Source organism: Tuber melanosporum (assembly GCF_000151645.1).
Source record: "Tuber melanosporum whole genome shotgun sequence assembly, scaffold_125, strain Mel28".
NCBI classification, from domain to species: domain Eukaryota; kingdom Fungi; phylum Ascomycota; class Pezizomycetes; order Pezizales; family Tuberaceae; genus Tuber; species Tuber melanosporum.
Genome location: NW_003298783.1, coordinates 106,466 through 118,170, shown reverse-complemented (window position 1 = coordinate 118,170; position 11,705 = coordinate 106,466). Strand labels below are relative to the sequence as shown.

The following is an 11,705-nucleotide window of genomic DNA, read 5'->3' as shown; positions in this document are numbered from 1 at the left end:
CTCTTTAAGCTAGGCTGCAGCAAGTTAAGACTCTTGTTTTGACACAATTGTAGGTTTCACCTCAGTCACTTCTTATTTCAAGAAAGAAATTGGTGTTAGGAGCTGACTCTTGCCTATATATGGCAAGTGATAATGGTAAGTACTTCCCGCAAGCTCCTACTCCAAAGATTATGATTAGGAATTTTACTAACCTCTAAAACATCTTTAAAAGGTCTGCTTATTGAAATATCTAGAGGTTGCACAAGCCCAGTGCAACCTCCAAAGATAACGCTTGGTGTGATATCATTGGCTTTCATGGTATCTAGCACCTTATCTGTTTTGTGGCAGCTGAATAAGTCAAGAGCTAATAAGGTCAGTTTATCTCCCAATACAAGTACCAATTACTTGTCGAGCCATTCCACCATATTCTGACTGTTTGTATAGGCTATGAGATTAAAATTAATGATTACTCGCTGATTGTATTCTCTTAGTTCAGTCTGGATCACAGATCCTATCCCCTTTCCTCAAAGAAAATTCCCAATTTGACTCTCGGCACTCTGTCAGTGAAAATGGTGAGTGGAATCATTCCTTACTACTTGTCCCGCCCAGAAGACTAACTTAACTACATCTAGATTGTTATCTCTTCAGTGCTATTGTAAGTTTGTCCTTCTATATACTCGTAAGAAACAGGTGTCTGATCCATATTACAAATATTACTAAGCTGATATCATCTAAGAGTAGCAGGTTCAGCTCCCGAACTGTTTTCACTTCCTAGCTGTATTTGTGAATTCTGCTGATTGAGTTGCATCTAGCTAAGTATTGTATCTCTAAAGTTAGTTGGAAGCTTACTTACTTTGTTGGTTATTGCATGAAGACTAATATGATGTCATGATAGAAATTCCCAAAACCAGCCATTCGAGAAGCAAAGAAGGTTTAACTCCACTATCCCATAGTGCTTTTATATTAGTTCCTTAGTAACATGTCAAAACCAACTTTTCTGCACAGGTCTCTCTATTTCCTGTCACTGTCAGAATTCCTCATACAATTCCTTCTCTATCTCCTTCCATTTTCTTTGTCTTTTCCATCCAAGAATCCTTTACTGAGTCCCCTTTACCACTAGATAATAACCTGCCTCTTTCTCTTTTTGTTATCAGAAAAGGTTTGTTGTTGGAATTCGAAAGCGGTCTGCCACCTCAGCTCGTGTTGGTTGATGAAAACAGCTTGGACTATGCAGTATGCAGTTTGCTTTCCAATAGCATAGTACTAGAAGTTTATAATTAACAGTATAGGATCAATGTCAGTTATTTGTCAGCTGTTGAGGCTTTCAGAGAGCTTTGGATAAGGATTTATGCTTTAGGCCAGGTTTTCTTTTTGAATGGCCACATAAAATCTCTCAGTTAGGAGTGGTAGAAGATTGGGTTTGATATGAATTCGTCCTGCTGTCTGGTGGGATACTCTTGAAGACATAGTTCAAGGCTGTTGATTCATACTCAACTCAGTTGTTGAAATACTTGTATTGTTCTATACCGCTTGGGCAATTGCACTTCTCTTCTTTCCTTCTTTTTATTTACACTATACTCTATGACTTTATACTTGATATCCAGAAAATCAGGTTTTTTTCATTATTTTTCAGAGTTGGTATTGTAAATACACATCTTTCCTTCTCGTGAGATTTACTCTCAGTTTCCATGACATTAAAATCATTAGTTGTCTCACTCTGCTAATTTACCTGAGACATTAATTTCCGAAATCCCGTGTTCCAAACTCTAAATCGACTCCCCAGCACATGGTCCGTTTATTTCAGTTTCTACAGTACCTACTCAACAGTACCTCTACTCTGTAGACTCTTGTCTACTACTATTCCTATTACAGTAGTCTCTTGATACCACTATGAGTATTAGTTTAGCTAATTGTAATAACACTCCATGGAGTCTCATTACAGATATATGCAGCCTTTCCTTTACTCTGACAATCAACTACCTCTTAGGACTAAGGAACTGGTTGGATGAAGTTGTAGGCTTAATAATATTGAGGTTTTCCTTTTATTTCTTCAACTCTACTGTTAAGACATTGAGATCTTTATTTATTTTTACTGTTTGGGGAATATATTTCATTGTGGTAGTACTCTCGGGATCTATCTTCTGATAGGGAGACATGTTACATATACATTGATGTTGACCTAAAGTTGCAAACTGTATCAAGCTTTAACATTTCCTATATAAAATTCTTGGACCTTGTACTAAGACCGGTATAATAACTCTGTTTTTCTTAACACCTCCTCATCTAGTTTGGAAGATGAGTCATAGGAATTTGAAATTAAAAATTTAAAAAATTCTTTCATCATAAAAATCAAGGTTCAGTAAGAATTGTTTCACTAGATCATTGGCAGAAAAGGTTCTGAACATGGCTATTTTCAGTGGAAAACCTTTGCAATGCTCGTCATTTTTGACACCATCCTCATACTGCGCTTGGTATTGCCGTGTTGTTCATATGATATATCATACTTGGTAGCTGCTCCAAGATGCCATTATATTCAAAGGTCATCGGTTTGGAATTTTCATGTGGTCTCGCCATTTAGTAGAGAAACCAGACGATCACATTTTCCGATTTTCGATGACCTCCCTCGGACATACCGAGTTAGACTATGTAAATCCCCCTACCTAGAACAGTCATTGGAATTTGAAAGAGAAGCGATCGGCGGCGCCGACTACCATCAGAATTATTACGGAAGGCTATTATAATACAGTGCTGAAAAGGGTCTAAGAAATTAGGGAGTTGTAGTGCCCGCACGCCCAACCGGGCGAAGAAAAAAAGACAGTAGGGCTGGTAACTTAAGGTGCTATAAAATGCAAAACCACTTATATCGAATAGGTGAGAAGGAAGGTCTTGCCCGGACAAAATTATGACACAATGAAACAGAAACGGCTAACTTAGCCCAACACTAAGCCTCCCTGAGCATCCTAAAATGTTTGAATTATCTTAACAGCTGATGTCCACAATGAAGGTCAATCCGACCCAGCCAGCAGATCAACAACCACGTTAATCACAGCAACCAGAATCTCCGCCGCAATAAGTACGATAACAATCCACTCCAGGTGTTCCCCCTGCGAGTGAGACATTTGCTCCTTGAGCATTTGCAGCTATATTAAAAAGTTAAAGTTGGTTAGCATCAAATTGGCCGGGGGGGTGGGATTTAGGATACCAAATCTCCAATGACGTCTAGTCGTTGGTTTAGTAATGAAACGCGCTGGTTGATTTCTAGGTATGAGCGCGCGGCTTGGTAGACGGGGTCTAATTGGGGTTCCTGGCTTGTTTGTTAGACTTTTTTTCATTTTCTTCCGGTATGTGGGGGAGGGGGAAAGTGACGTACAGCCCACATCAATTCCGGTGAGTCCAGAACGCTGAATTGGAGGTTTATGTTGATTCTTAGGATGAAGAGTTCGCCTATGTGCTTCATTATATCCCGACGGCTCATATTGACCTTTCCAGTCGTGGCGACGTCTTGGGGGATTGATTTTGTGTCTTCTATTGTGTTATCGACTAGGTCTTCGAAGAGGGATATCTATTATTGTTTCCCACAAAGGTTAGAAGAAACCCAATATCCCGCGTTTGAATGGAGGCACACGAAGGGTTATTTCTGTCTACCTTTACGGATTGAGCGATAGCATGACTGATGCTTAGCTTGATCATGTAATTCCCGCCATCCTTCAGCGTGATAAAGTCATTATAGATCCGGGGTTGATAAGAGCTGGTAACATAATAATTGAAATTCTCAACCTGGACGTCGTCCTCGCCCAACTTCTCGCTCTCGAATTTCGCAATGTCCTTTAGGAAGCGTTTCTCATCCCTCATGCTCATTCCCCATATCACGACGACGCCGTACTGGAAAAGGAACACCTCCGAGCTCTCGACTGAGCGGTTCTGCGCCGTCACGAAATTGAATAGCGATTGATCGTCTTGCTCGTCCATCCCCATTTCATTCCCGTCTCCAGCAGCACCTGTACCAATTCCCTCGCCGTGACCCCCAACAACGTCCAAAGGCCCCACTGAACCCCCCGGATCGATCAAATCCCCACTCTGCCCGTGTCGCTGCCCCTGCTGTTGTTGCTCCCGCTGCCTTGCCTCATAGGTGTAAGAAAACGGGGTGTAAATGCATTCATCAAACTGCTTCGGCGCGGTCCCACGACTCGTCTGCCGGGATTTGAGAAACTTCATCATGCTCTCCATCTTGTAAGCGTTGGCCGTAGCGTAGGCTGTGACTCTGGGCAAGTGCGCTCTTTCGGCTTTTCCTAAGCGCTCCGCGTCTCGACGAGCAGTTGTGTCCTTAATGCGGGTGACCTGGGAGTATACATCGCGGCCGGATTCCTCGTCTTGATCCGCTGGCGAGGGGAGGATCTTGAGTTTTTGAGAGACCTTGGAGGTACGTTGGGGGCCGATCTTGGCTGTGTGTGGTTGCGAGTAGGGGGGATGTTGACCATGTATTGATGAAGAGCGACGGCGACCTTTGGGAAGGTTTGTGGGGGTTAATTGCGGTGAGTTGGAGGCCCTGGCGGGGAGTAATGGAGGTGTTAGTGTTGCGGCTGACATTGTTGCGCTGGACGCTGAGGCACTGGATGCGACTACCGCTCGAGTGGAAGGTGTGGGCGTTGGTATTGACATGGTAGCCATAAGGCAAGTGTGTTGAATAATAGATTTACAATTATTAAGAGCTATAAGGAAAAGGTTTGGGCTTCCATAGGTGCAGAAGTTTGGAAAGTAGTCAGAGGAGAAGAATGGCTACGCTTCACCAAGTTTGCTCTTCTGTGGACGCTGGCGGGAAATGAAGTTCAGACGCTACCAGCCGAACTGGCTCACTTGGTGTTACCCGGTCGACTCCTCCCTCACACACGCCAACTTGGAACTCCAGAGATTGAAATTCATGGGATTCAGAATCCACGGATCGCGGTCTCGGGATTTCAGTTAAATTATTGCTGGAGCTTTTAAAGTCAAACCGGGGATGTGACAGGGATTGAAACCTCAAAGAAGCGGTCATCCAAGCACGCCCAATCTCGTGATTCTGGAAAATTGCCAATTGCTAAGAAACTCCAGTCTTGAGAATCTTATGGCATCCAAACAGGCACCAAGTTGGACTCACTCGGACTCACTCGGATCACGTGCTCACAGCAAACTTCTCATCCTATCTATTTTGCATTTTGCAAACTGAGTTATGGTGGGATGGGTCTTAGATTTTGGTGTTTGTTTGCTGACCAGCGCCAAAACTTGATTCAAGCAAGAGTAGCAGATCGGGTCCCATGGAAAAAAGCTTTAACTTATAATACAAAAGTTGTAGATAGGAATATCCTCCGAGCGTTGTTGTGATGGCCAAGCCTGGAAATCGCCAGTACAATAGGGGGCTAGGTGAAAGCAACAGGGCCAAAGAAAGCAGAAAGAGGAATTAAGCGTACAAGGAGAGTTTATGCAGATGCAATTTTCGCTGAAAACAGACCCGACGCCATCATACACAAAATTGTCAGCACCGAGGATCGATCACCTGTTTACAGCTGTGAATCCACCTCCGCTTCCATCGCCTTGCGATTGGACCGCAGCATCTTCCTGCTCGTCATCGTTGATGCTACCTGGTGCCGGGCTCAACGGTGCCTCGAAAGAGGCCGCAACCACAGAAGATGCAGCAGAAACAGCCCTCCCCCCTCTCTTCCAGGAGCCTCCATTCCCGCCAATGGAGCTCTTGTCAGCATCAGTTTTTAGGTCGTTAACTTTTTCTAGGTACTTTTCTCTGTTTTTTTCGTATTCGTTGAAATATGGTTTTTGGCCTTCAGCTTTGAGATCTCTCCAAGCCTGAGCCAAGGCCTTGTGCATGTCGAAACCGTCCTTCTTAGACTCACGCTCTCTTACTGCATCCCGTTCCTTTTCGCAAAAACTTACATCATGTCAGCAAGTGCTTTTCAAGGTTTCTCAGAGGCGGTTCCTAGCTAGTGTATACATACATCATGTAGGCATTGGGAGGTCTCTTGGGTCCACCCTTGCTCCTGGAACCCTTTCCGGTCTTGGGAGGCACGCTTGGCGGGATGCTAAGCTGACTAGGACCTGGAGAGTCGGCATTATCAGTGGGAGCTGAGTTGAATGCAGTAGAAACGAAAGTGTAATCTTGACCATCCCTCGAGGGAGAAGGCGACGCCTGGCGCATAGGGGAATCCATAGGAGGTGGATCTTTACGGGCACGCTTAGTGCGGAGAGGTTTGTCCTTGGGCTAAATATTATCCAAGGGTAAAATTAGCGAGCTCCCGAAGTGACTAGCTACCTTCAATTATGTGTTTTATAGAGTGCAGAAATAAGCAGGGAAGAAAGAAAAAAGAGCGAGAAAGAGAGCTTACAGTGGGAGGAGGACTTGGACTTCCTTCAGAATCGTCAACCCTGGGATCAGTTCGTTGCTCTAATTGTTGAAGTAGGAAAGCGCGCTCCAATCTCATGCGCTGGATTCCACGCTCAGCTCTCTGCATGCGCACGACGAGAACGTCATTAGAAGTTTCTATCTCTTTGATACGTTTCTTCAAGTCGATGCACTTTTGGCGATAGGACTCCTCAACCGAGGCCGGAAGAGGCGGGGTGGGGCCCACAACAGGCGATTTTGCTGAAATTAATTGTTAGCAAATTTAAACGAGGCTCCGGGAATTGTAATTATGTACTATGAGGATCGCGCTTATGCTCCTTCGGCATCGCGACGCAGTTGAAGGAGCTGGCAGTAGGCGATGAACAAACCGGGGCGCGAACCGTAGACCGTTGATATTCGGTGGTGAGAGGAAAGTTGTGCTGATGAAAGGGAAGGCTGGGGTTGTGAGGAGGAGAGAGAAAAAAAAGGGTGAGGAGAGCAAACAGGCGAGGTGGTTGATCTTTAGCTTTTTCTATGGCTGTCTTTATTTTCTGGTTGTTTAGAGGGAAGGTAGGGGGACAACTGGATGAAGCAATGGGGCTGCAGCGCACACACCCCCCAAAAAATTTCTATTCAAGTGCTGTACTCCAAATAGTGGTTAGACTACATTAAAAAGGAGGAACAACGGCACCTCCACCCATTTACACCCATTTACACCTTGCCCCCTTCAACTTTCCATACAGCTTCATCATTTTACACTGACTTCTACAGCTTACACTTCTAGCGATACCTATTTTTCTCCCCTGTACCACCAGTGCACTATCCCTTCACGCATAAATTACTTCTTAGTACTCGTACTGTACTCGTGCAAGCAGAGGCAACATCATAGTACCCCAGTATACAACTCTGGGATAAATTCACGCATAAATAGAAAGGGAAAAATGTGAAGAACGGAAAAATAAAAATAGCATCACGAAGTATTCAACCGGTCGCTGGTACTCGAGTACTATCTTACCATTATCGTAGCTTTGTCTAATGTGCAGTACTAAAAACTGTATTACTTGACCATGGGGAACCAAGTCACCTTGATAAAACAGATGCAAACGAGGGCGAGTATCATAACCGAACAGAATTAAACTGTGCGATGTAACTACCAGCGCAAATACCAACGTGATAGCCCATCCCTATGCGCCAGATAACTCTCGCTTTCCTCTTGGTAGCAAGTAGCGATCAATGGTAACGAGAAAAAGAGTAGAAAAACGAGCACATTCTAATGAATGAATGAGAAACAGCAAAACAATATACTCTCCCCAAACTTTTGGAACAAAAGAAAACCCAATTTGCCTCTCCCTTCTTCACTTTACCCCTCTTACCCTACCGCTCTGCCCCATAAATTGATCACCGTAAATCCGTTGTAACAGCCAGCTAAACAAACCACCAGGAACTTATACGAAACCCTTATCAGATTCAGCATACAGATGAGGGCGACTATCATCAAGGCTCATACGGGGGGACGAGTACTCTATGGCTGGGGACGAGGGCTCGGACGACTGGATCTCAACCGACTCGGCCTTGCTAACTGATGCCGATTCTCGGTCCTCATAGTCCTCGACTTCCGGGAAAACCAATTCGGCATGGGTGATCCAGACTTTGACCATTGTTTGATAAAGGCCCAAGTCCGGAGATACACCGAGTGGCATATTTAAAGAGCCAGGAGAAAGCCCCATACCAAACACTATCGCAAGATTGACTGCATGCATCTTGTTGATCGCTGCATTGGTTGCAATTCTATAGAGCAGTTAGTGCTTATCGCTTACTCTCGTTGAAAGGAACACACCTCGCAAAATGTGTGTAAACACGACGGAGAAAGTTATAATTATTAACGGGCAATCGAAGCATGATCTCTCGAAAAGCAAGCGCCCGTTGATCATCATCCGTAATATCAGCTATCTCATGTGAGTTTTTTGTCAATTCAAAGCTTAGCAATGAGAACATACAAGTTATGTTCCTAAGTTCGTACAAAGCTTCATCGCCAAGAGCTTTGTCCGGGAGCTCGCGCATGAGAAGCTTGAATGCACCCGCAATGGCATTGATATCGTACCACCTATCATCATCCATTCTTACCTCTTCCCCAGAATCAAGAGCGTTTTTTAGGGCATTGATGCTTGAGAGGGACCCGGGCACACGGTAGATGCCAACCTCGTCGATGCCTGGTGATATCCTCATTAGCTCTCACACCATGTGGTAACCAGTTTGCCTAAAACTAACCTCGGGTCTCAATTTCAGATAGCAAAGCCTCAACCACAATAGGCACCTTCACATGGTCCCTCCGACACAAGTCGTCCAAAGAAACACCAAACACAGGCTGAGGCACACGGTTCTGGGACACAACAGTAAGGCCATCGATGGACTCCGTAGTGTCAGTGGCGTTGATACCTCGGATACTCGCGATTGTCCTCAGCCATCCCTCCAAGTCTTTCTCAGACAGGGCCTGGAAAAGGTATGAGACCCCTTGATCTGTGCGAACTTTCCATATGTGCCTATCACGAGTTGTCTTGGGGCAAGAAACCGAAGCCACGCTAGCCAAGTCAATGGTAATTGACGGTTTTTTCCCGTGTTCAATAGCTTTCAACGCGGGTAAGTCCGTAGGAGCGACCGTTCGTGCAGAAGATTGAGGAGGAGTCCACCCAGTCAATGCCATTGAGATTGGCCTTACGGCTCTAAAGATGGAATTTACACCTAGTCTCTTATTACTCTTCTTATCAGCAGGTTGAGGGTTCGGAGCAGTGGGTTGCCGGCGGTGTTCTGCACGGAGTTGTTGGCGCTGCTGTCTCTCAATCGCATCGCGTTGCTTCGCATCGCGCCTAAGCTTCTCTTGTTCATGGTGAAGTAACTTCCAGAACACCTTGACCCTGCTTTGTCTGATAGGATGATTTTCCTTAGCAGCCAATTCCCTTAAGGTTCGCATTTCTGGAAGACGAAGATATGATAACGAAACGTCTGTGCAGACCGAAAGGTGTTCATCAACTGACTTCTCAGAGCCGACATGTGTGAAGTTATTGACAAAGTTGTAGACATAACGGCGTTTATCAAAGTTGATCAAACGATTGTTCTCGACAACCATGTTTGGCACGTAGCATACAATCTCAAGTAGCCTCTCGATTATCCATCCCACACAGGGAGTAAGAGGCTTTGAGGATCGTATTCCCTCAAGCTCCTCAACGATGACCTGTTCGAGGGTGTCGATTTGAGTTACTGCTCCGGCCGTCATTCTTACCCCCATCATCCAAGCATAACTAAAGACTCGACTCTCCGGCCTGGTAAGCGCTGCTGCAATTACGCTAGCAACAAAAGACGGAACTTGCTGCCGGGCCCCGCCTCTGGTGTCCTCATAGAGATCCATTCCTGACATGCGCTTTCGAGATATTGTCAGACATCTGAGAAGTGTTGCAATACGGTGGGCTCTTCGATCGGCATTCAGTTGGGGATCCACGATCTGCGCAAGAACCCATCCGGTAATGTCCGAACGCAGATTACAAAGCTCTCGCAAGGGCCTTGGCAATGTCTCGAGAAGAGTGACAGCTAAATTACCCCGTCTAACATTTCTCAGTACGAAGAAGATATCTTGAAGGACTTCGTCATCATCATGAAAGAGAAGTGCGACCTTAGGCACAAAAAACCCGAGAGATTCAGAGCTCTGCGTCTCAAATATCTCAAACGCCGTCATCCAGTCAACAAGTTTGACCATCCTGAATGACTCCAGGACTTTCGCTTCTAATGAGTTGACAAAGCCCTCAATAGCTGGTATATCAGTCAAGGGCGGGATCTGGAGACTCCCACGTGGCGAACTCATCCGCTGAGTCGGGTAGCGTAAGGGCAAGAAATTGAGGTTGGAGAACTTCCCTCTAACATCATACCAAAGACTATTGATCTGGTCCGCCTGTCTGCGGAGGTATCCATGTTCTGGTCCTAGATGCTTCCAGTATGCGAGCTCCTTTGACGCAATAGCTAGAAAGGACATGAAAGAGTCTCCGAGCGACTGATCGCAGTGGAAATCAATAAAGAACTCCGATATCCAGGTGTTCACCGCCTCAAGAATCCCCATATGAATTTTGGCTACGAGGTTCCAATCGATAGACTCGTCACTAACATGGTCTACCCCCGTCCAATCCGGAAATACAACATCATCACTCTCGTTGTCTGAAATTGTAGCTGCCGATTTGGAACCCAGTAAGCGCTTCTTAAGATAATCAATTAAGACAATAGGGGAGCAGTAACTAAAATCAAATCAGTATTAATCTAGATTATGTGTGACCACACAGGGCAGATAGTGCGGCCAAACATACCTGCGGAACGTAGCAAAGAAAGTAATCGTAAATACATCCATATTCATTCGGAGCAAAGGCGCATTCTCAGCAGTGAACACCGGATCCGACCCATTCATTCGTCTGCTGAAGTCCTCCACACCCAAAACAAGGATGTCTACCAATCGCTCGAGAGTCCCTCCCTTAGGAACCACAGGCAAGCAGCGGCGGTTATCCAGAGCAAATTCCTCACGAGCAGGCGTGGGTGGCATGCTACCATCTAATTGCTCGGGCATACGGGGAGATGCGGTATCACCGTAAAATTGGGCAGATATTCTTCTGGACGCACCGCTTACTCTCTTAGATGTCGTTTCTATCACGCTCGAAGGCCTGGAAGTAATGGCATCATCCGTGATTGATTTCAGGACCAATTCGCCATCCTTAGAATAAAAAAGCTGTTGCCCTACACCCGCAACATCTCTAATCGCACGAAGCATCGCATTGTCCCCACCGTGCAAGCCTGCTGTACGTTCTCGGGTCGTAAAATCCAATTCATCATACCCAGTCGTTTGAGCAGTATCTTTTGCTGGTGGGAAAGACCGTGTCCTCCTAAGTGATGGTTGATGGGATGAGGAGGCCGGCGGGCGCAGATTCTGGTTAGAGTGAGAGGGCCCAGGCTGGTTATGATGATGGTGGTGGTGATGATGATGTGTCTGCTGTCCCCCGGGGCCGTAACTAGGTGATGCCAATCCAGAACTTGGTGTCTTTTTATGGAGGGAGCCTGAGATCGCTAGGGCGTCATTTCTTGCGAAGAGTGAGAAGCTGGGGAGTACATCCGTGAACACAAGCGGCACATTCGCGCCTGTGCTCAGAGGGAGACGTTGGTGATAATGTGATAGTAGATAGGCCCCGGTCGAGGATGGTTCACAGGCTAGGGACATATCGAAAGATGCCGTTGAATTTGTGGAAGGAGGATTCGTGTTGCTTAGATTGAGAGCACTCAAGCACTTCTGCAGCTGTTCCACCTCTTTCGGAGCTCTAGTTCCCCCTGCTTT

The 11,705-nt window shown here is 45.7% G+C and overlaps 3 protein-coding genes; all 3 read right to left on the bottom strand.

Annotated features, from left to right (window-relative positions):
* Positions 1-2,657: 2,657 nt before the first annotated feature.
* GSTUM_00002112001 (uncharacterized protein) lies at positions 2,658-4,757 on the bottom strand. XM_002836030.2 has 5 exons: positions 4,032-4,757; positions 3,625-3,890; positions 3,350-3,541; positions 3,182-3,283; positions 2,658-3,119 (listed from the first exon to the last, which is right to left on the bottom strand). The coding sequence occupies exons 1-5, from the start codon at positions 4,645-4,647 to the stop codon at positions 2,985-2,987; spliced, it is 1,311 nt and encodes a 436-aa protein (XP_002836076.1). The 5' UTR covers positions 4,648-4,757; the 3' UTR covers positions 2,658-2,984.
* Positions 4,758-5,505: 748 nt separating this feature from the next.
* On the bottom strand, positions 5,506-6,886 carry GSTUM_00002111001 (uncharacterized protein; the record flags this gene model as incomplete). XM_002836029.2 has 4 exons in its annotated part: positions 6,663-6,886; positions 6,351-6,607; positions 5,964-6,226; positions 5,506-5,896 (listed from the first exon to the last, which is right to left on the bottom strand). Exons 1-4 carry the CDS (start codon positions 6,691-6,693, stop codon positions 5,506-5,508), a joined length of 942 nt encoding a protein of 313 aa, XP_002836075.1. The 5' UTR covers positions 6,694-6,886.
* Positions 6,887-7,384: 498 nt separating this feature from the next.
* GSTUM_00002110001 (uncharacterized protein) lies at positions 7,385-11,147 on the bottom strand (the record flags this gene model as incomplete). XM_002836028.2 has 5 exons in its annotated part: positions 7,385-8,134; positions 8,184-8,292; positions 8,344-8,556; positions 8,615-10,623; positions 10,693-11,147. The coding sequence occupies 5 exons, from the start codon at positions 11,145-11,147 to the stop codon at positions 7,792-7,794; spliced, it is 3,129 nt and encodes a 1,042-aa protein (XP_002836074.1). The 3' UTR covers positions 7,385-7,791.
* Positions 11,148-11,705: the final 558 nt, after the last annotated feature.